This window comes from Nomia melanderi, chromosome 11, assembly GCF_051020985.1.
Source record: "Nomia melanderi isolate GNS246 chromosome 11, iyNomMela1, whole genome shotgun sequence".
NCBI lineage: Eukaryota > Metazoa > Arthropoda > Insecta > Hymenoptera > Halictidae > Nomia > Nomia melanderi.
In genome coordinates, this window is record NC_135009.1 from 808,391 (window position 1) to 833,195 (window position 24,805).

At 28.4% G+C, this 24,805-nt stretch overlaps 1 protein-coding gene and 1 long non-coding RNA gene across 3 annotated transcripts in view; one reads left to right on the forward strand and one right to left on the reverse strand.

Annotated features, from left to right (window-relative positions):
- The window catches only part of LOC116427747 (sodium/potassium-transporting ATPase subunit beta-2), a 45,603-nt gene extending 21,161 nt beyond the window's left edge, over positions 1-24,442 (forward strand). The window contains exons 2-6 of the mRNA XM_031978472.2: positions 19,676-19,816; positions 20,589-20,708; positions 21,724-21,905; positions 22,087-22,366; positions 23,202-24,442. Of these exons, the coding sequence (XP_031834332.1) occupies positions 19,676-19,816; positions 20,589-20,708; positions 21,724-21,905; positions 22,087-22,366; positions 23,202-23,305 (827 nt within the window). The 3' untranslated portion in view covers positions 23,306-24,442. The remainder of the gene's footprint in view (positions 1-19,675; positions 19,817-20,588; positions 20,709-21,723; positions 21,906-22,086; positions 22,367-23,201) is intronic.
- LOC116427748 (uncharacterized) lies at positions 8,147-19,681 on the reverse strand. 2 transcript variants are annotated; one of them, XR_004235151.2, is made up of 4 exons: positions 16,873-19,681; positions 16,601-16,749; positions 16,355-16,399; positions 8,147-9,235 (listed from the first exon to the last, which is right to left on the reverse strand). It is a non-coding gene; the product is annotated as an uncharacterized LOC116427748 (long non-coding RNA). The 2 variants fall into 2 exon arrangements; XR_004235150.2 differs by lacking the exon at positions 8,147-9,235 and adding an exon at positions 13,641-15,468.
- Positions 24,443-24,805: the final 363 nt, after the last annotated feature.

Below are 24,805 nucleotides of genomic sequence, written 5' to 3' on the forward strand. Positions count from 1 at the left end.
GTGGACTTTATCGATTTGGTCATATGTTCCAAGTTGTTTTGAAAACTATCGCCCTGTACAGAATTATTAATAAATAAAATTAGTGTACATATTTGTAAAATACATAAAGGCAGAATTCTTCGCGCGAGACTGTCGAGTCTCTGAATTCGTTGCCAGCGCAAAGGGTTAATTATATAGTTGAATTGTCTTCTTTTATTTGAATATAGAGTTCGTTAAATAACGTTCATAAATAATTGCGCAAATAATTGGAAAGATACAGCAGAAAGTATCATATAACACAATTAATTCGGGTGAATGAAGTACCATAAACATGGGTGAAACTATCGTACAATCAGCTTTTATTCTGTTGGCATAGCAACAGTTGGTAACAGACCCCATAGGGGTGCTGGGTGGAGGGTTATAATCCTGCTAATTAACAGTGTTCGAGGTAGTATGAAACCAAGAAAACGTACTTAAACCTATTGCTTTCCGATGGTCTCGCAATTAATTAAAAAATACCTAATAACATTTCAAGCGTTCTGACATGAACAAATTAAAAAATTACAAATTAAATAAAATAGTTATCGATTGCTAGGATACTTCTGAAACTGCGATTGTTGTATTTATATAAATATTCTAAAACTAATTGTATATACCCATAGGTAAAACCTATGCCCAGACGGGCGAAATCGACTTTCGTCAAACGTGACTCACAAGCACGCGTCAGGGTTGGACAAAATGTAATTTGATAATTAAAAATGTAAGTAATTGATTTGATTACAAATTATTCTTTCAGCCGCTTATTATTACTAATTTACATCTGAAATTGAGGAAATTACCATGAGTCCCAATTAACAATTACAGGAAGTAATTTGCTGTCGAATAAAGGGTTCTAATTGTTAGTGTTAATATGTAATCAGATTATATTTTGCCTAACTCTGGTCTATGTTACTAGTTCCATATAAGTGTTTGCACATGTCGTACCTTCTCGCTTGTTCAACATTATTCCTGCTTAGCTTTAATCATGTGATTGCGATGAGTCACCGGACAATGAGGTCGAAGACGAAATACAATCAACTTAATTAGAACCTAAATATAAGAAATTTTCATGTAACATATTCCTCGAGGGTATATTCTAATGTGACGCGTGTTTTCTTTATTCTTTTTTATGAATTATTTATGAAAATTCAGTAAAAATTATTAGCATAAGATGTATGCCATAATATTTATGTATATTTGAAGAATGATTACAAATTCTTTTGTTGAATAATATTAAAGAATGGTTTTGTTTATTTTGTAGACAAATAATGTGAATATGACTATCATATGTATTAAACAGTAAGAAATATATTAAATATTTTAAAACTGGGAACAGTTTGAATTTCAAGTTTCGTTTTTTGTGTTCTTTGTATTTTTAAATGACTGTGGAAATGATACATAATTATATATTTAGAAATAACAGAAACTCTACATTTTGTGAGTGCTGACTTGCAATGGTACTCAAACCTGTTTTCAAGAACTATTTTAGCTCAAAAAAGAATGTCAAAAATATCAAATATCCCATGTATAAAGCAAAATCCGATATAAATAGTCTTGAATAGCAAAATCAGAAGCAGATATTCATTTCCTTTTAGCTTTTCTTTTCTTTTCTCATTTTACATGCATTTTCCCAACTTTTCAGACTTCAATTAATAATATTGAATTAATTACGGTGAATACATTCGAAAAATATTTATACATTTAATACGTTAACTGCTGTATTATTAACATGTAGATTACACCAATCTTTATTCAATTAAAAAAATTAATTTTTATCGTGATATTATTTAGTAAATCAAGTTCGATTAAAATTCGATAGTAATAAAAAGATTAATAGAATAAACACAGTAATTAATATTTATTTTACAGTGTTTATTGCATTAAACAATTTTATATTTTTTAAAAATTGTAAATATTTGTATTTTATACGATTCTTATTCTACAGCCAACGTGTTAACTATTTTCCAATACGTCAACTTATTAAGGTACTACTTACATATTTCTTATTATATCCTCAAAAAATCAATACCTGAGAGTAAATTATTCTATAGGATGTTTAAATATTATTCGTTCCACATGTTGCGTTTAATACCAAGGTAAAGATGAACATACGTAAGCAATTTTCATATATAAAGTAACCTTAACACGCATATGTAAAAAAATCATAGCGTAGTCACTCTCGAATTCTGTAGATTGTTTTATCATTTTTATAACCCTTTATCACGCGAAAAGCAAATTCTCAAATAGTTTTGTAGATAAGGAATTTTTTTTCGATGTAACCATTATTTAGGGTGATAAATTAATGGGTTTAAGACCTTAGGGGCTTATAGTATTCATTGAGGGGAGTAAGAAATGTCTAATAAACACGAATACCAAAGTCAATCCTTTCAATGGAAAATATATCAAAGTTTCTCTTAACGTATGTTACAGATATACGATATATATCTTTTATACATATTTCTAATAAAATCTATATATTTTTATTAAAAATATATTGGGTTGACGCAAACATTTTGAAATATTTTGTACCTTGTTAACAAAAAAATTGTTTTCTTCAAAACAAATAACATCTGTTTTCAAACTATTATAACGTGTATAAAGGAAACTTCTTTCTTCGTTTTTACTTTTTATGGTTTAGCCACCGAACAGTTGGGAATTCTACTCTTTATTTCTTATAAAAGAACGTCAAATTTTTTATATCAACCCAATATGTAGATGATATATCGTATATCTGTAATAAACGTTAAAAGAAATTTTAATGTTGTTTTCCATCGAAAGGATTGACTTTGGTATTCGTGTTTATTAGACATTCCTTAATTTTTCATTTCTACATAATCGTGAACAAATTTACACCTAATCCTCTTTCAAAACGATAAGTAAGTTCTATGGTGGTATCTAATGATAAAAGTATTAAAATTGATGGCTCCTAAAAGGGAAATATAAAAAGAATATAAGTTGATTAAAGAAATTGTGTATAAAACTGGTGCTATTTAAAAAACTTCTCTTTTTATATAGTTCCTTTATTCATTACGTATTACCACGTAAAGTAATTAAGATATAAATATACACGTATCAAGCAAAGATAAGTTGATGAATTGCATGAAAGTACTGCTTAAAAGAGGCGTTTTAGTGCACTTTTGGAATAATTCTTCTGTGTATATTCAAAATATTGCGAAAAGCTTCATAATATTAAATGCTTGTAAAACTAAAAGATAATTTTATTAAAACAGTTTATTTGAAAACCTATATTGATTAATCATTTTTGTCTTTCCCGGCATATAATATCGGTAAATAGCCATTATAAGCTCTTAAAGTCTTACAATTAGACTCTATTTCTATTACTCGGTGTAACAATATTGTGACTATTTACTTACTTCTTTATCGTCATATCATTCATTTGTTATGCATTCGCTTTCGATGCAAGATGCAAGATGCTGTTTTGATGGAATGTATAAAGAAATATTCTGAATAACTGAAAGTACAGCATTACTTCGTAAGTTCACGAAAACTTGTATACACACAACATACGAAAATAAAATGTTATTTGTAATTACTAGCCTTCGGATTTTTATGCATTTGGATATATTGAATACAAACGAGAAACGTGGTAAGATATAAAACACAGTTAAATCTAATAGTGCCTTAAAAAAAGGTATACCTCCGTTTAACTCCAATCTTGTATATGAATTACACCAAGAACATATTATCTTGCGTTAAGATCGGCAGTCTAATAATAACGATTGCCTAACACTTTCCAATCAATGGAAAACTTCATGTGATTATTTCAATAAGACTAGGATTGTTGTGTGTTTATATTTCCTTAATAGTGACACGTGAGTATTACAAATACAAATGACCTCGAGTGGACAAAGCTGAGCTTCTTCTTAACTTGTACAGTAGATATACATACATATTTGTAGTATTCGTCAAATGATGAGAAGAATAAGACTGGGTGGAAAAATTAATATTTATAAAGTAGGAAATGATATTTTATTTTGATCGAAACAATTGACTTTCTCATTTTGAAAATTATGTATCGTTTATGAAGAACGATTTATCTATTTTTTTTACTTTATACGCAATTATGTTATCATAGCTAGGAGAAGAAGATGGGTAGATAATCCCCTGCTTATATCTTGGTATTTTCTCTAACTCAAACTCAAGCTCTTTTTCGTATTCGTTCTATGGAAAACAATATAGGCTTTCATTGTATGACTGATTACCAGTTATCAGTTGTCATATGAAAATGATCAACTCCTAAAAATGCTTTTGTGGTCCTTAGCATTGCTCCATAAGAAATTATGTTACATATTGCTATCGCAATGGCACATAGAAGACTTACAAAACCTCAAACTAGTAAACAGAATTGCGAGATTACGTTTGCCTTCACTTAATTAGCTCAGAAGCCTAACATCACGATGCAGTTTCTTACAAATTGAATTCACTGTCAAAGCATACCCCTTGATTTATCCTTGGCTTACAATTAACCCTGACATCATTATATCGACGTTTGTTTCTAATACTTGACCCCACGTTTCCTATCATATATTTCTTTTCAAATTTCATTTTATACAAAGTCTCATATCATAAATATTGTCTGTTAACACTTTCGTTTCTTTAATGGGACCTGTTGATTTCAAGGATATTTGATTAGGTGTTCCTATGCATTACGTGGAAATAAGAATAACGTCTTTCAACAAGTGCATTTAAAAATAATGTAACGTACAGTAAAACCTCCAATAACGCGATTAAAAAATGATCGAAAAATAATTCTAAAAGTGAGATTCTTCATAAGAAAGTAATACAAGCAACGACAGAAGTTCGACCAGTATCAAAAAGGGAAATTTAGGGACATGCGTTATTTAATTGGGTTCTACTACAATTTAAAAATCAAACCAAATGGAAATTAATAATGTAAAGTTTCGTTTATTCTGAATGACGATATAAAGATTAGTGCAATTGAATATGACATTACATCATTCATCCCAGTTAGTTTCTTAATTGATTGATAATATATTTATATTATTCGTAAATGAAAGTAAATGAAACTAATATAATTATCAACTAATTATCTACACTGTCAGTCAAAAGTTTGGGACCGATACATCGGTTAAAAGAAAAGGTTCCATGTTTTGGAAACAACTTCGATTGGAGAATTTTTGGGTATAATAAAGGAACTTGAACATATGTGTATTAGCCAAATACGAGGATATATAATTTTTGTTATTTTATTTTACATATTTGTGAGATGTATAATTTTTAATTTGTGACGTTACGTTCATCAAGTTGTTTCAAACTTTTGACCAGCAATGCGTATCGTCCATAGAATTGCCTATTAATTTTTTTTAACCCTAGATCACTAAATTATATTCTTTTCAGTAACACTTTTCAATATCGTATCAAAATGGTAGAAGAAGCTAAAACTTTGACACTCTTTTTCAAATTAATGTTATAAAAAATGTTCGTTAAATTAAGCTACATAACAATGTAATAAATTAAACTACATATATGATAGTTAATACTGTAAATTCTATTATTTTGTTTTAAACTAAGGATTCCAAACGCAGTCCCTACTACCTTCCCCTGTACTTCCAATTTTGTAGACTGTCTTATTTTTCGCTGTCCTTCTCTAATGAGAATCAAGGTGAGTTTACTTATGCTAATTGGAGCCTTACTGTATTTTCTATTAGTACAATTCTGTTAGTGCGAGGTGAACATGTATAAGGCTTAAATATATGTCTACGACTATGAAATTTTAGCACACCGTGCGTATGAAACATTTAAAACTTTACAGTGGAGTTGCTCAATAAAAAATAACATGATACATTCTTCTCAAAAACAGGATAAATACAAAAACTGATTGTATGGCACTGGTGTTTTTTAATCGGAAATTGCATTACATAGTGAATCAATTTATTGAAATATGCATATTTTTATACCAAACTATAATTGTCTGCGATTTTATAAATTAACAATTATTTTAATTTGGTTTCAAATTCAACTGTTTCATTATTTTTATCTTAAAAATAAATTGTAATTAGAAAGGTACATTTTATCTTAAATCAGGATTAATTAATTTAAAAATTATATTTTATTCTATAGATATATAAATATACTAAAGTAAATTAAAATTAACTGTTTCAAATGAATTAAATGAATGATTGTTTCCTTAAATGAATGAGTGATTTCCTTACATAATAATATTATCTGTCAAGATTAATTTGATTTGAATCATTCTGCGTGAAAAACGGTAGGTGCGACAAATGAGAACATAAGAATAGTATCTATTACCATTGAGATAGTCACGATAGAAGTATAATTAAAATACCTGTTAGTGTCAAAGTCAGTTTAATTAACTATATATTCCTATGATACTATTGAACAAACATTGATATTAATATACAAGCCAATTAAAGAAATTGATAAACGTTCAATGAATTAAGTCAATTAATGAAACTGATTATAAGTAAAACAACGAAACAGAATTATATTGATATTTATAGAATGAAATATAAATATGAAAATGTATAATATTTATCTAATAATAAAATAACTAACCAAATAAACTTTCGTGAATTTTCATTAAGATAATTATTTTATGTTAGTTGTATTACAATGCAAACAATTATGATTGAGCTTTCACCAATACGGAAATGCGATTACCCGCACCTGTGAATAGACTACTTGGTTATGAAGAAAGTCATATTATTAAAAAAATGACACAATAATATGTAAAATGGTAATTACCAACACGTACATATAATAGTCAATATAAGAGTTCATCTCGAGTAACTAATATTTTTAATTGATTCTTCACTGATTAATTTCGATTGTTTATTGCAATATAATTTTATTCGTTATTCTTATCTTTTAACCGTTATCCAAATAAAATGTTAAAGTCTTCATACAAAAAGGATTGTTTGTAAAATAACATTACAGTGGCAAATACTGATAGAAATTTTAATTTAAACCACGAATAAATTGTCTTAGAATGTAGTAAGATAATACTGTTATGTAGTAGTTCAAAAATATGAAATTGAAAAATTACGAAAAGTACAGCCAAAAACATTTGTAGAAACTATTTAGTATGCAGTAGTGTTGAAAATTTTAGGAGTCGTAACTGTAAGCGGTTTACAACCTCTGATAAAAGATGATTGTCCAATTGTTCGTGAATAGCAATAATATCCAATGACATCACCACGAAAATTGATAGAAACATTAAAATTAAACGTGTCTACAAAAGCTATAAAGCAAAGATTGAAATAAGTTAAATTTGTTATATGCAACAACTCGAAGGACCACTAAGATATCCGAATTCAAATTAAATTGAGAATTCATGAAATTCATTAAGCGTTGAAGACATATGCGATAAGCAATATGATAAAACAGAACTTTTTATACAATGTTTTAGATACATGTAAAAATATCGATATGAATTGTATTGAAAAAGAGAACATAATGTCTTATAATACGTGGGCGTAATAATTTCTGGAAAGACACTAAATAACAATTCTTAAATTATGAAGAATACTAATGATGAAAATAAATAATGATTTATTAATAAATCTAAATAATGATTAATGATGGTATATTATAACGTGAGATTTTATATGAAATAATCATTCAAACTGTAAACATGTAAACATTTAATGGAGAGGAAATATTCTATTAATACAATTATCTATTGTCTCCCGAATCTATTTACGTTAATAGCTGACTAAAGCCACGTTTTCACGTTAAGAATTAGTTTCTTTTTACTACTCCGACAGTTGGTCACGCGTACGTGATCTGACTCAGCCAGTCTTTATAAGCCGAAGTCACGCGAACGTGAATTCGTTGTCCGCAAATCTACCACACTAAATTGGAATTATTAAAACCTTAACTATGGGAGTTAATTGCAATTGTCAGATAATAAAGTGACAGCTTATCTTGTACCAAGTTTCATAGAGCATCGATTTTATATACAAATGTATAATACGGATAATAAAATATTCGATGATAGAACGTTGATATAACGAGTGTTTCGATAATCGAAGTTCCAATCCGTTCAATTCTAACGCAGTGTATTATACTACAATACTTCTTAATGATAGTTAAATAACTATTACATTTCATATTTGAAATAATACTATATTTTATTAGATTTCAAATTATTAAATATCGAAAAAAATTTATGCAGTTTTCTTGGTATAAATGAATTAGACTCCGATCTCAATAAATATTTTACTAGTGTAATGAACGAAATTGCTATTAACAACAAATTATGTCTATCACGTTGGTATCAAATAAAATAAAATTATTTTGCAAAAACGTTCTCTGTGTTTAAATTTTGGTTTAAAAACCTGCACGAACTTTTTCCAACACATAATGCACGTACAGTAGGACCTCGATTGACCAAGTCACTATTTTCCACGATCTAGATCTAGACTTGCATGATAAAGACGAATGGTGTTAAAACTAATTATTAATGAGTTGTAATCAGAGTTCGTATAATATACTATTATTTAATTATTCGCGTTATTAAATATTTTCATTCGGTATTAATGTTTTTATTGTAATTGCTTTCAAGTAATTTGGAAGTTCTGATCATCAATGATCACCGTGGCAGTCAACGTGTTAATTAGAACTTTGTCATTTCAATTCTTAGATTGTATCTTTAACCAGGTAACTGCGTTTGACGAGTATACACGTCATCTTAAAACTCTAAATGCTGCTAACTTTTTAAACGATGGATTATTTATTTTAAACAAACATGTAATTCTTCTTCTTTTCATTCTAGTTTCTTGTTAGAATATATGATAAGTGCATTTAACCTACATTCGACGTGTATACACTTCATTATCTGATTTTATTGCGTGCAGAATAAGAAATTTTTGAAACTAAATTCCGCAGGGTTAAATACATACAATCGAATTTTATACATATGTTTTGAAAAATTTCTTCTCAAGTCTCCATTTATCTGAATTGTTAAATGCTCAATTTGATTGGGTATTCGAGATCTTATTGCATTTACGTTATGAAGATAGAAGCATAACATTATAAGACAGAGTTTACAATAAAAAACGTGGTCACTGAAGTGTTGAAAGTGATAGTGCTTTTCGTGATTCGATCTGTATTAAGCCAGTGATATTTTTTCCCTCCTGGCTCGACGGTTTCAGCCAAAAATAAAGTCATCCTCGACGATTTTACTTTATGTGACTTCCGCTTCGTTCTGAAACTAAAAGACACGTGATATTGTGCAATATGTTTCCCCGCTGGGCACCCTCTGTATAAGTATACCAATAATTCTTGGACACTAGTGTCAATATTATTTTCGACTTGTGCAAAAATAATTAGAGTATAGTATTAATATAATTAACGTTATTTTGATTAAAATTGTGTGACAGTTGTTTATGCAACGGTCTATTTAAGTTCACCTTCGATTGTGTACTCATGTAAATATAAGACAAATATTTGCATTTAGAAAACTATAGAATACTCCCAATTTTTAAAGCTAAAAATATTATCATTGTCATCATCAAATTTTATCAAATTTTAACTTCCATTGTTAAATTTGAATAAACATTGTCAACAAAGGAAATAATTTTTTTGCTTTTAACATATAAACTGAATTTTTTTGTAAGTAATGCAATTTGTTAAACTTTGTTTATACTTGAATATGGGGCAACGATGGAGAAGGTAGAATCCTACTTTTAAAAAACGTTTCAATAATAATTTACAAAAAAAAATATTCTATTTGTTGGCTAAAATGTTGAAAATACTACCTATGTAAAAAGGAGAATTTATTCGAACGACATTTGAAGTACTTCTCTTTGGTTTGGGTAGATTAATTCTGTATTCACAAAAAAGTAATGTAAGCGATGAAAATTTTGAACGATGTCTCGTATGTATCCAATGAAATAAATATAAATTCATAAATTTATAGTTATTATACATTAGCATTAAAAACTATATACAAATTAAATCAATTTTATTATTATTCAGTTTATTCTTCTCATTAGAAAAAAGTCAAACCAAATATTCATCGTATCAAAGTGTTAAGAGTAATTTCAAACTCTGATCAATAATTGAATTTCTAAAAGTTGTAAGATGTACAGCCATATGATAATAATTACAAAAGCTACAAGCTTTGCAATTCGTATATCGAAACAAATTTACGTCCAATTAACACGTTCACTGCCACGATGGTCACCGATGACCAGAGCTTCCAAATTAATCGAAAGCTATTACAACAAAAAATTATTATCGAATAAAAATATTTAGTAACATAAATAACTAGGCAATAGTTTAACGTATAAACTGCGATACCAAATCGTACATGATCGTTTCTAATATAATTTATCTTTGTTATTATACTTATTCTCGAGAGAATAAGCAATACTATACAAAACGCTAAAAATTCGCGTGACAGTCTATAATTTTCATTTATAATATTTCATTCTTCTGCCTCTTTCCGATCGCGACTTTAACGGAAAGTTCTTCATGTCAAACAGCAGATCGTTACAAGACTGACATTTCAAAACAAAAGAAATTTGCGGCGATTACGGTAAAGGCACCGGTAATTAACCTTGTATCAGTAGATAGCATTTTTCAAGAAAACATAAAAAATATGGTTTTTAAAAGTAATAACCTTTCGATAAAGGTGCGATAGATATACTGTAGTATCTACCGACCCAACTCCGAAACACTTTTATTTTTTTTAGTTTACTGCACATAAACGGTATTAAAGTAATCACCTTTATTGTTTTTGGTTTTACTATAAGTGATCAACTGCTAACTAATACATGGTCAATTACTAGTTTTTTCGTTTTAAAGGATTCTGTCCTGCGCAACTATTAAATTTTCAAAAATATCGGTAAAATTTGGATAATATAACTATTTCAAAAAAGTTCGCTTTGTTACATAATGTAAGAAATTCAAATAGCATTTTCACGCATAGAGTCCCTCTATTTAATAAAGGACCAAGCGTTTGCTATTATTCGCGCAGAAAATTTTTCTAACTGGTCAACTATTGATGCTTTTACCCTAGCTTAAGATTTTCTTCATTTTCACTGACAATGGGTATCAGAAAACCGATAAATTTGCGGTTGCGAATGCGTTAAATAACAATTTCGTTCTCATTTCCACGAGTCCCATGTCGTCACCTGAAAAATTCTCGAAATCGAACCAGGGAAATGAAAATCTGTGAAAGTTCCCAGATTCTTTGAACGCGTAGCTGATAGGCGAAGCACGAATAGATTTCAGAACAGGTTTCGTTGCACGCGCGTGTTATTTCGAAATCGGACGAAACTCCACAGCGGGATCTCGGGCAATTGGGCATCCGCGTCCTCGATCGATTTGGCTGAAATAAATGTAAGGAGAACAAAAAAAATCGGAGGGAGAGAAAAAGACGGAAGCGTGAAGCGCTGCTAATTCGCGGTGCACATAACGGTTTGCCCAGCTGAATGGCAATTGTTAAACTTCCTTTAGCGCAAACGTGTACAACGAGGTCAATTGACGTTAAATGGAAGCATTACGGCATTATGTAACTTAGGGCCATTCCGAAGGGTACACCCACGCGACCACGTTACGGCTTTCGTTCAGCACCAACCCTCAGAAAAACGTCTGGAGTTTCATGGTTTTCTTCTCTCGTCGTATAATAGCGGTGTTCGTTTTAACCTGTTAACCGTGAAATTTAATTTCAGAAATCTCTGATAGTGCTCGCAATGAAATCAAATAATGAAGTGTATATTCGTCTAACGTAGGCCAAATGCACTTATAATATATTCTAACGAAAAGCTGAAGCGACACGAAGAAGAATTACATGTTTATCTGAAAAAAATAAATAATTCGTTGAAAGAAAGATCGTTGAAAGAATTCATATCATTTTGATTTTAAGATGACGTGTATACTCGTCGAACGCAGTTAACTGGTTAACCCGTTAACTGTGGAATTTTGTTTTGAAAATCCCTCGTGAGGTGTGTAATACAATTGAACAATGACGAGTGTATGACGAGTATTGAGATATAAAACTAAAGCAGAATGGAAAAGAACTAGATATGTGTTTCAGAAAATGAATAACTTATTGTTGAAGAAATTGGTATTGTTTTGGGTTTTGATATAACCGGTATACTCGTCAAACACAGTTCGGGTAAAAGCACCAATAGTTGACCAGGTAACAAAAATGTTCTACGCGAATAATAACAAACGCTTGCTCCTTTATTAAATAGAGAGACTCTATGCGTGAGAATGCTATTTGAATTCCTTATATTATGTAACAAAGCGAACTTTTTGAAATAGTTATATTATCCGAATTTTACCGACATTATTGAAAGCTTAATACTTGCGTCAGAAGTTAACTATACATATAGTTAGCAATTGACCGCTTATAGTAAAACCAAAAACAATAAATGATCAATTACTGATGCTTTTACCTTAATTGGTTAGCGGAAACTATCAACTTTGAATTTGAATGTTTTATACGTTTCATGAGAGTGGTAGTGTTTCGTGTTTAGATTATATTCTGTGGATGTAGAAACATTTCATTAGAAAAGAGAACTATTCTCTGGATGATTTTATCGAGAAGATATTTTTAATAAATGCAATTTGTGTGCGTCGATGTTCTGTCAAATTGTAACTACAACTTGTACGTGAAAATAAATTACTGACTCGGGAACAGTTCACGGTAAATATTAGTTTGATGCATATGAAATGTCGGATGTTTCTTACTCATAAATGTTTGTATTCCTATTGTTGTTATTCTTTCGTTTTTCACGTAACCTCTTAAACAGTTTTATTGTCTATTGTCAGAGTAACATTTGGCAAGAAAGTTTGTCCGAATTATGTGTAATAACTATTTCTCGAATAGAAATTTTTTGAAAACATGGATACCGCGAACAAACATTCGTCTAATTTTCTTGTATGATTTTGAATTTGGAAATAATGCTGCAACACTGCTTAAATATAAACAAAGCATGTGGGGACAATATTGTGAACGAAAGAACAGCGTTAATTTGTACAATTTCGTTTCGATGATGTTTCTTTGCAAAATGAATCGTGTGGTGAACCCGAAACAGTAGTTTATAACGATGTCTTTAGAATGTATTAATTCTAAAAATTCAAACTTTTTTCGAAAAAAGGAATATATTCATTAAAAACACGTCGGCAAAAGTGTGTCGAATCAAATAAAGCATATTTCGATTAAATAAACGTCTTTTAAAATATCAAATAAGGTTTCATATCAAATAAATAATTAAATATCGAATTAAAATATGTCAATGGGAAAATAATATTTTTGAAATGTTACTCACTGTTTTAAAGTTTCCTTAATATTGAAGGCGAGAGGAAACTATTTATTCCGATCAAAATTATTCACTAAGAGCTTTTCGTACAGACTTGTGCTTTTCAAAAACCCTTGCATTTTGTCTAAATAATAAATCTTATATTTTGCTGAGTTAACAAATGGCAGGCGAAATATACATTTATATCGTTCAATTTTGTTTTAATACATTTTTATGATAATATTGTACAATAAGATACATGTTCACATCAGTTGAAAATAGTACACAAAATATTTGAATAGTCAACAAAATATTAAAGAAATATTATTTAACTAACAATATCACAAAATAATTTAGGGAGTTATTTCAAAATTAATGTGTGAATCGTACAAGAAAGTATATGATTTGAATAATCGCAAGAAATAATTTCTTTCGGGCAACCGTTAAATTTGTGATTATGCTCACAATATTTGTTCGCATTTTTAATAATGCCAATTCAATAAAAAATCAATAAAATAAAACGAGTGGATCTATCACTACACATCACGTAAGTGTATGTGCCTTGATATCCACGTGATATCATAACGGATATGGATAGAAGAAATTTAATACGACGATTAGCCTTCACAGCGCCATTTGCCATCTTACTTTGCATCTATATAAACAAAACTCGTTCCTGTAGTGAGTTTTTTTAGCCTTATATTGTGTACATTTATCATTGTACACTGTTGGGTTCAGTTAAACTGAAAATAAATTTTTAATAAATATTTCACGACACAAACTTGTACGGAAATGTTACGTTATTCGGATAATGGAAATGCCACTGATCTCATCAATCTTTGCTTACTTATATAGAAAACCAAAAAACTGACAGCTCGTTTAGGTATTTATTAAATTTGTTAACATGCGCAATCGCATATTTTCGTATTAAATCGTTATATTCAAAATTCACTTGAACAGCTTACTGGTTGAATTATTTAAATTTCGAACTACTGATCGCAAGCTTGGTAACAACTCAGATATTTTTAATACATTTCCTTCTCGTATGGAAAAAATGATTGTTTCTAACTTCACCCATTCGCTACTGGCACTTCTTTCAATAACAGTCTCCGCGATTACAACATTTTATTAAATAAGACATATTATCTGCACAAAGTATAAATAATATTCAAGAAAACAAATCTTCGCGATTTCCTGCACATATTATGCGTCACATTATTACATGAGTACATACGTAAATGTAATTTACTTTTCTTTGTACAAAATACGAAATACTGGTCGTCATAAAAGTGTGACATTGCTAGCAAACGTGTTAAGTAAGTACTTACACTATTGTTTCTTGATATTTCGTGTTTACTATTAAATAGTACTCGTCATCAGAAACAACTCAGTTAAATATTTCTTTCAGTTTCAATGATGTAAAACATTTTTATTTATATTTTTATATTTTAAGTAAAAAGTAATCGTACTTTTACGATTTCCAATGGGATTCACTTATATCGCTTTATGTAAAAAAATGCTTTTTAAAGAAATTATGAATTTAAACAAAACATTAGTTTTGGTAAAATTTCATATTTCTTTAAATTCTGTGATAATTAACAAAGTTACATCGGTAGGTATTTCATATAGAAACGAGATTTCTCGTAGCCGGTGCGTAATGTGTTAATACTAATTTCCAGAAAACTGGGCTGTGACCGGCGATTTTCAAAGAGATTACATCAATATACGTAGATGAAATCAAACATCTTATTGTTACTTAATATATTTTAAACAAAAATTAGTTTTGATACAATTTTATATTTCTCTAATGATGCGGTAATTAGCAAAATTACATAAGTAGACATTTGTATGAAAACGAGATTTTTCATTCCCAGTACGCAATGTGTTGACTGTTCTGTGACTTTTAAGCTAACATTATCGAAGGACGATACACCCTCGAACTTCCACTGCAATTTATCATTTCCTTGTGTTTTTGTCCTCCCACAGCGTCCACGTGATGTTATAAATATTATTTTACACCGACAGGCGTTAGTAATGTAATACAATATCTAACAGTTATGATTCCGTGTATCGTCTTTCTACGTGATTTTACAAATGAATCGCAACACCCAAAGCAGCACACAGTTGACATGACAATTCCGTTTTATCATCACTATCAGTTGATGTAGATCTTAGACAGATTTCAGAAATTCTATAATATATAAAAAGAGTTTTGTATAAGTACATCTATCTGAGACTTTCATTTAAGAAAATATGTTAGGTACCTTAAAAATAACGATGAAACATAGAAACGATAAAATTTCATAGAAATAAGGATAAAAATGTATTAAATAGATCAATTATTTTCGAATAACATATTTGATAAGTATTACACCATTTCGAACAGAGTACAGAAAAATAATAAACGCGCCTGTTAAAACTGTTACATCAACATAAATAAAACAATTACGAGGCAACCCTTTTGTAACAAGTAAAAATGAAAAATTCATTAATTTGTACGATTAAATGTAAACTCAATTCTTAATAGTTTAATTTAATGAAATCAAAATTGCTAATTTGTAGGATGAAAATTATATACATCTCTACAGTGCGTTGTAAATAAATTTTGACGTTTGTAGGCAGTTACAGCTATAGAAGTAGATTTATAACAAAGGAAATCAACTTTTAAATTAAAATTTCATGTGCTTACTTAATTTATTTATAAGACTACAAACGTATTAATAACAACGAGAATTACAAGAGTGTGACTTGCAAATGACAACAGCATCAAAAACCTTGGCAAGTTCCTATCGTAGCTTTTTTTCAATATCTTCTGTGTAAATATTATATTGAGTTAATACTAATTACATTAAAAATCTATCGGTTTAAACAATACAACTTCTTTACTGGTGAACAAATAAAACGGAGAAACCATTTTCAAAATAATCGAAATTAAAACTATGTAGTAACATCGATGCAGTATTATCATATCTAATTTTATCACATATTTAGATTTAAAAAACGAAAAGCATTAATTTTCTGAGAATGTAAACTTATATTTTTAGCATTTGTAATATTTCATAAAATTCGTACTTAACTGTTTATGCATTCACAAATTCACTGTGTAACTGTTACGTAAGAATCTGTAAAAATACAATATATCAACGTTAAGTATTTATGTAATAAGAAGATATTATCTTAAAGGGGAACATATGTAATTTACAAATATTTAATAGATAACTTTTACATTTAATTCACTTCGAAGAACATAAATTATTCATAGAAAAGCTTGGCGTACTTAATCTGTTCCCGAAACAAAAAAACCTCAAAAGGTATATACGTACCCGTCCATTTTATCTTTTCTTTTTCATTTTTTCCGTCATTTTCATAACTCTATTAAGTAATTTTATGACTGTATTAAACGGTACTTTGAAAGTCCCTCAGGGTTAAACGCCGGTCGTAAATCGCAATGATTTTTACGAGTCGTTTGGCACTGTGGAGGAATTAATCAGCGCGTGGTGGCACGCCGCATAATATAGGTTAATTGCATTAATCGCTGGTTCAATTCAAAGGAAGATCAAAGCGTCTGGTCAAGTGGAGCAATTCAATTACGTACCGATTCAATGTCTCGCAAGGTCGCTCCACGGATTCTATTCTTCGCTGAAATGACCTCCCGTGCATTGCTTTCGTAATAAGAATTTTATCCTATTGTATTCGTGGAAGGTAGCAATCAATTTACAGTAAATCCAATATTATGCTATAGGTAATATGTACAGTACAGCTGACTGACAATTCCTTTATAGCAGTACGTGAATACTTTTGAAGATTTTCCTGACATAATGATCTAAAGAAAAATTTTGTTCCGGTTTGATACTGGAACTGCCAAGCAACTAGAATGACTCATTTAGACTCTCTTCTAAAACCTGGAAGAATACATTTCTTAAAATTTAAGAACAAATGCTTACAAAAGCATACTTGTAATTTTAATAATCGTAAAATAGACATTTTTGAATTACTCGTTTTGACTAGTCTAGTAATTCTAGTGTTAATGGAAATATACTTTATGTTGATCTAAAAGTATTTTCCTAGTTTTTAATCTTCTACAATTTACTGGTAGCTGTAAAATACCAATAATATCAGAAGACTTGCATAAGTAAATACTTCCCAAGTATAAGATACAAATATTCTTAATTTTTAATTTCAAAAATAAAATTTTTATTTACTAGTGGAGAAACAGTGAATTATTGTTGCTTAGCTGTGGATGTGATTAACAATTTGTAAATTATTCAATACAGGAAATGATTGATTAGTCTTTCTGAGCCCCTAATTCACTATGTTCAAGAGAGTTTAATAACTTAAGTACTAACTCGTTTTATTAAATTAATCTTTATGAAATTATGTACCCATTGTTCATTTTATTTAACCATTGTATCTCTTTGTAATAATTAGTTAAATATTATAATACCTCCTATTTCTTTTCACGTAATATAGAGGCTGAACTCGATCGTCTTAAATAATTTTAAAATTTTACTTTCAATGAAAAGTTAATATGTTTGAAAATTAAATAAATTTGATCTTCAGGGACATATTGTGTAATGTACGTACCTTTTTTATAGGTGTTTAGTTCGGATTGTCTAATAATTTATAAAAATATTGTACTTTGAGTAAAAATATACTGATTTTTATCAAATGTCAATTTAATATTTTACTTTTATTAAACAGTATGAAGTGATTTTAATGTTACGCGAAACCAATTTTCAAACTAATTTTCGAGAAACAAAGACAAATATCTCATTATTTATTTATTAGGTTATTAATTAAGTTCATATGTTTTCATTAAAAATTCAACATTCTTTTGAATTGTGATACAAAAGAGTACAGTATTCTATTTAATAAAGTGGATCCTTTATTTAATGTATCACATAATACCATGCACTTTACATGTACACGATATGCTACATAAAGCAAATAATTAAAGCCTGCATTGACATTAAATCCGAAACCATTAAGAGAACATCATATTGAACACTTATTGTAGTAGTAAACCTGCTTATTTGCATAATAATATTAGCTACAATACAAACTAAAAAAAATGTATAAATAATAGATACATTGAGAAATTTGTCATATGACGAATGTTAGATAAGATAATTAAATAAACTACGTACACTCTGTATTAATTTTTTACACGTCGTATTACTACAGAATTATTTAAGATGATTCAATTATGTTCATATCAAAACTATTATGTATTTGCACGCATAGAAAATGTTATATTATCTATGATTTTGAACTTTGAAATTATTACTTAAATGATATTACCGAAATTATGCGTTGTACTTGATGAACCCTATAACCGCGAGCGAATTTTTGATTTTTTGGTGTGAAATCGCGCGCCAGTTTTATTTGTTATATAGATGCGTCCTAAGAATTAGATAAAATAAAAAGTTATTTCTTGATTTCTTTTATGTTTTACTATTCAAAGAAATTTTAACAAAGTAACTACTAGAGAAAGGAAAAATATGAACTAAATCATTATTTTATACATTACCATTACTAATTTTGGCAATTAAATCTAAATTTACATTGTTATTTTGGGCAAACTTAAATATTCGTACGCAATTTTTACAATAAAAAACGAGTAAAAGACTACATATTCTTGAGCATTAATATACTTAAGTGCACATGTTTTCTTTACATAAAATTTGTTTCAGCTAAAAACATAGAGATCTGTCTGTCTTTTTCTGATGAAAAATCATTATATTAATTTCGTTAAATAGTTATATTCCATCAAATGACGATATATTGACCAAACAAAATCACGTGAAATAATTTGTTACATGAATTTAATTCGTAACAAATAATACTATTGAAAAGGTACTTACAGAATTTTCTTGTATGTGGACGAAATGAGCTGCAAACATTTTTAGATTACTATCACTTATCTTATAAGGACGAAAGTTATTATGTTCCTTCTATTATGCACAATGTGAGTCTTACTATGTTTTATAAATAATTACGATAAACTAATTGAGTTTTTAAAAAATATACATATTCAGTTATGTTTTATTATCTAATTATAGTTTACTCAACATTGTGTATTACCACATACAACATCGTATCTGTGTTCTAACGTTCTTTATCGTGAATAAATGTTTGAATAAAATATAAATAATTAACTATTTTCTTTAAATTGTGTGTGTGTGTGTGTGTGTTTGTGTGGTATAACTGAAATACATAATGCTTAGATAGTATAACAGATTAGAAGAGGTTTTAATCAATCTTTTGCATTTTCTCTGATCCCAAACAAATAGAATTAAACATAATCTAATAGCTGACCAAAGTATGGTCTGAACAGTAATATTAGCTATAAAACAAAAATTCTAAAATTCAAAGCTAATTAAGATTTTTTCTTACAGGTAAAATAGGACTGTTCTATTTGGTATTCTACGGGGTGTTGGCTGGGCTGGTTGCAATTTGCTTCTGGGGCTTCTTCCAAACGTTAGATCCAAGGATACCGAGGTGGCAGTTGGAGCGTTCAATAATTGGAACAAATCCTGGTAAAGATTTATTAATTAAATTATAAGTAATAAATAAGACACTTGGTAGCTAAACTGATCAACTTTATATGCTCAATAATTATGATAGTTCTGTTAATTTATTTGACATATGAAAGTAATAAGATATTTAAAACATCTGATTAATTATTTACTAATTATTGGCATACTATATGTAATAAAAGAAATACAATGTTTAGTATTCGTATTTTCAGACTGATTATCTGAATCAATTAAAATATTACAACGAACGAAAATATTATAACAAATAGAAATGTTAAAGAGAAACATTCAAATCATAAATGGAAACAAGAAGATAAGAAATTATGATGGCATTTTTAATAATTCAGAATTTAAAATTAAAAGTGAATCGAAATACACTTTTCTGTGAGAGCACAATAAAATTTACTGCAGCAGAAAGGCACCATTCACAATCAGTAACAAAAAGTGAAAATATATTTTGCATAATATAGAGAAAATTAATAAATTAATATTTCCATTTGAAAACAATAAATAGTCCTAACAAACTTTCTAATAAACCTTAGAAAAGTTTTCCGTAACTCTTAAATGTTTAATTCTCATGATTGTCTTTCTGAATTCCTATTCTATTCTGTAGTACATTTTAATTAATTTTATATATTCTTCAATATAAAAATTACATGTGTATGTATGTGATAATATATTTCACAACATTTTTTGATTGTCGAAGTTTGACTTCTAAGCTGCTTAAACATACAGTAGGTACAATGTGATTATGCAATATTATTGTTTGCAGGTTTAGGATTCAGGCCCAATCCTCCAATGGAGAACGTGGAGAGCACATTAATATGGTACAGAGGAACAGATAGTGAAAATTATAAGTATTGGGTTGATTCGCTGCAACAATTTCTTAAAGGTAATAATTAAATATTTTTATAAAAGAAATTATTACTTACCCTAACACAGTCAAAGTTTATTAAACATACCAATTGAATATTCGTTTTGAGTGATTTTGCAAGAAATACAGAAAATCTAATACATTTACAGTAACAATAATTATGTAAATGATGATAATAGCTAAGAATGTAAAGAATAGGTAATAAATATTATACTTGTATATATGTATGTATATAAAAAGTTATATAAGGGGTCTAATACAGACATTCATACAACTCTATGCGAGACGTATGACTAAATAAAGTATTTAAGAAACTATAAAAACTATGTATTAAAATATTTTAGAAACTGTAGAAAGTATTCAATGAAAGAGATCATAAACACAAAGAATGCGATCAATACAGGGAAATAATGGAACATGTAACTAAAAGGCACAAGAATGAAACAGACAATCAAGAGTAGGCAGTACAATACAACAAATACAAAACATATTGAGGCAGGCGAAATAGTTATAAATAATAGACTGAACAGCACAATTATGAGCTATAACTTTAATATGAAGTAACATATAGGCATCACAGAAAAAGAACAAGATAAAATTATAAAATATGAGTACACATTTCTTGTAATCAGATTAAGTGTGCTCTGAAACAAAATACAAAGATAATAGTATCAATCATATTATTAGTTACAGGCATTATACTACACACATTTATAAGAAAAACCTACTAACACCCATTCATGCAAAAACTCACTGGTTTAAATCTAGCATATCTTATATTCGTTCAAATTAGAATGAAATTCTCTATAAAATAAAAAAAGGTAATAGTAATAAGGAAGATAATAATCGTACTATTTAAAAATAATACATTATTATATAAATATAGGTGCTTGTTTATCACTATTTTAACACATAAGAAAGAATGAACATGTAATAGAAAATACAGTTTCTAAAAAGATCTTTCAAACCTCTGAGTTTTTCTATTACAGATAAGATATGTTATAATATGTTACAATCGATAATAAATTTTTAGATTACATAACACCAGGCTCGGTTCCTGGTCTTGGTGCAAACATTAATAAATGCGATTATAATCAACCTCCACCACCTGGTAAGGTTTGCGATGTCGATGTTAAAAACTGGAATCCCTGTACTAAAGAAAACAATTATAACTATCACAAATCTGCTCCATGTATTTTCCTCAAGCTTAACAAGGTATGTTTTATTTTTTATTTTATTAATATCATGAAAAGTGAAAAGCCAATATAGGGCACTCTGTTTTAATGATTAACACTGTAGAATCTTCACATTTACTACAGTACTATTACTATTAGCATTATTTTGGAAAGCAATTTTTTAGGGTGAGGAAGAATAACGAATATTTTAATTTTCTTAGATATATGGTTGGAGACCAGAATTTTATAACGATACAGAGTCGTTGCCAAAGAAAATGCCTCACGATCTCCAGGATCATATTCGTTCCATAAAAGCAAATAATCCTTTACACCTTAATACTGTCTGGGTATCCTGCGAAGGTGAGAATCCTGCAGATCAAGAAAATATAGGACCAATTAGTTACATACCTCGAAGAGGTTTCCCTGGTTATTTCTACCCATTTGAGAATTCTGAGGGATACCTTAGCCCCTTGGTGGCTGTCCATTTTGTTCGTCCGCGCAGTAAGTACCAAAAAATATGGCATAATATACATAAAATAAATTGAAATAATCTTACACTGCATGCAATTTCACAAAAATGACTTAATTAAATAAAGTAAATATAAAAGGTACACATACATTTATTTATGAACGCATAAAATAATAAACAATAAGAATGTCACATAATGACAATATCAATAAATTTAACAACATTATTATAAAATAGACTCTATTTTAGTACATCTCTTTTATTTGTGTAATATATTAATTATTCAGAAAATGTTTTGAAGTATATTTATTTTTATAAAAATATTGAATATAAGTTATGCATTTTTTCTTGAATTTGTGGTTATTATTTTTCTAAAGAAACTGAAACGTTTGTTAATTTATAAAACAGAAAAATCTGAAACGGTTAATATTGTATTGGAATTATTTTACAATAACTTAACACATTAGTTTCAAGTATATTATCTATAGTAAACAAAAAATATAAAACCATTGAGCAAAATTTACTTCACTATTAATGTGAAATTCAAAAGCAAGAATTAATAATTATAAGAACATTATCTTTTTTGATAGAGACATTTAACAATTATTCTTAAGAAAATAATTTTTACAAGTTTCAATAATTTTGTGTAGTTTATTAAAACAACAAGAAATATGTAATTTAATTTAATGTAATTATGTAGAAATAAGCTTTTTATGTCAAAGAGTACCTGGACAGTTATAAGCTGTACTTGAATCTAAACTTTGTTATACTTAATTGAAAAGAAATCAAATTACATGTTAAAGTATGATTTGCCTACCAGTGAGTTACACTGAAAACAGTTAATGGAAAATATATATTTTGTTACAGCTGGAATTTTAATAAACGTAGAGTGCAAGGCATGGGCGAAAAACATAAAACACAGCCGCCACGAAAAAATAGGTGCAGTTCATTTGGAGTTGATGATAGATTAACAGCGCTGCCTACCAGGCCTTTCAACTTGTTAGTGTACAGAAGCTAAATGCAAATCTCATATTTTCTGACTCTTCGAAATATGCGAATGCTTTTCAATCAAATAAAGAAGTCGTCAGAAATCGATGACCGCTGCCAACGCCGATGAAATTTTTTTCAAGTACAAAACTAAAAGAGTTTCTTAAGTTTGTAACAGTGGAAATTCTTTTTGTGGAAGTTTCCCATGCACCAACAAAATGTTAAATTTTACACTAGTTTTATGCAGTGTTCAGACTTTTATTCGATTGCAATGGGCAAATGAATTTTAGAAATGAATCTCGTTATCAAAGTAATTTATAACTGATCAAATATAACGAGGACTCTATATATCATGTAAAATGTGTGACAAAAATATGTTTATTGTGCATTAATATGAACGTATTTAATGGTAAATATAATTAGTTGTATCTAACGATACTGTTTCCACTGTAAATTTTAATAATGAAAATAGACATACTTGTCACTCAGTCCAGTTGAACATAATTAATGATATATATATACATATATATAAAATATTTTATTTAGTTATTCCTGATTTTAATTATAGTACTGAATTAATTTAATTTTTAAATTCTTCAGTTTAAGTACAACTTACATATTTTAACATTCTTTTTGAAAATTAGAAATAATGGAGTTAGTAAATGATATTTGAATCAGTTAAACTTATTGTTACCATTTTTCAAATGCCCATCACGAATAGATCTCTTAAATGTGGCAAAGATAATATATAAATGATGTATGGAAATGTATTGTATGTGTACACATATATTTTTATAGATACGATTTTTTTCTTTCAAATCACTAATTGTTGTCATCTACATCTACTACATTCAGTTGTGAAAAATTAAATGTATGTTTAAAACATTCTCGGAAAGGTTTATCTTTTATATTTATTGTATCAATTGTTATTATTTAATGAATTACTTTTGGATGTGTATCATAACGATAAAACTCACTTTCAGTGTCATGGAATTACAAACAATGTATAACAAACTTTTCTTCCGTTATTACGATTAGTTTAATTCATCAATGCATTTATCCTACAGTGCCTTCAAAAAATACAATAAAGTACTGTTATAGTGGAAAATTTAATAATAGAAGGTTATTGATGTATGAATGTGAATAGTAACAATATCTCAGGATATCATATAAAATATTATGATTTAATAAAGAAAACTGACTGCCTTACACTATTCCCCAAAGTTGATATTATTTTTATAATCACTTTAGATATTCTGTTTATAGTAAAACATTTGAATTTAAGATAGTGAATATTTGAAATATATCGCTTTGATATGTGTATTCAAAAAATTACTATATCGATCAAATGTTTCCACCAAAAAAAATTTACTCTTAAATATTGAATTGCACTCAAATTGTTAAAGTTAATATTGCTAATAACATATCCTCTCTTAATATCTAAAGTATCTTAATATTAAGTAATATTTTCTTAACATTTACGT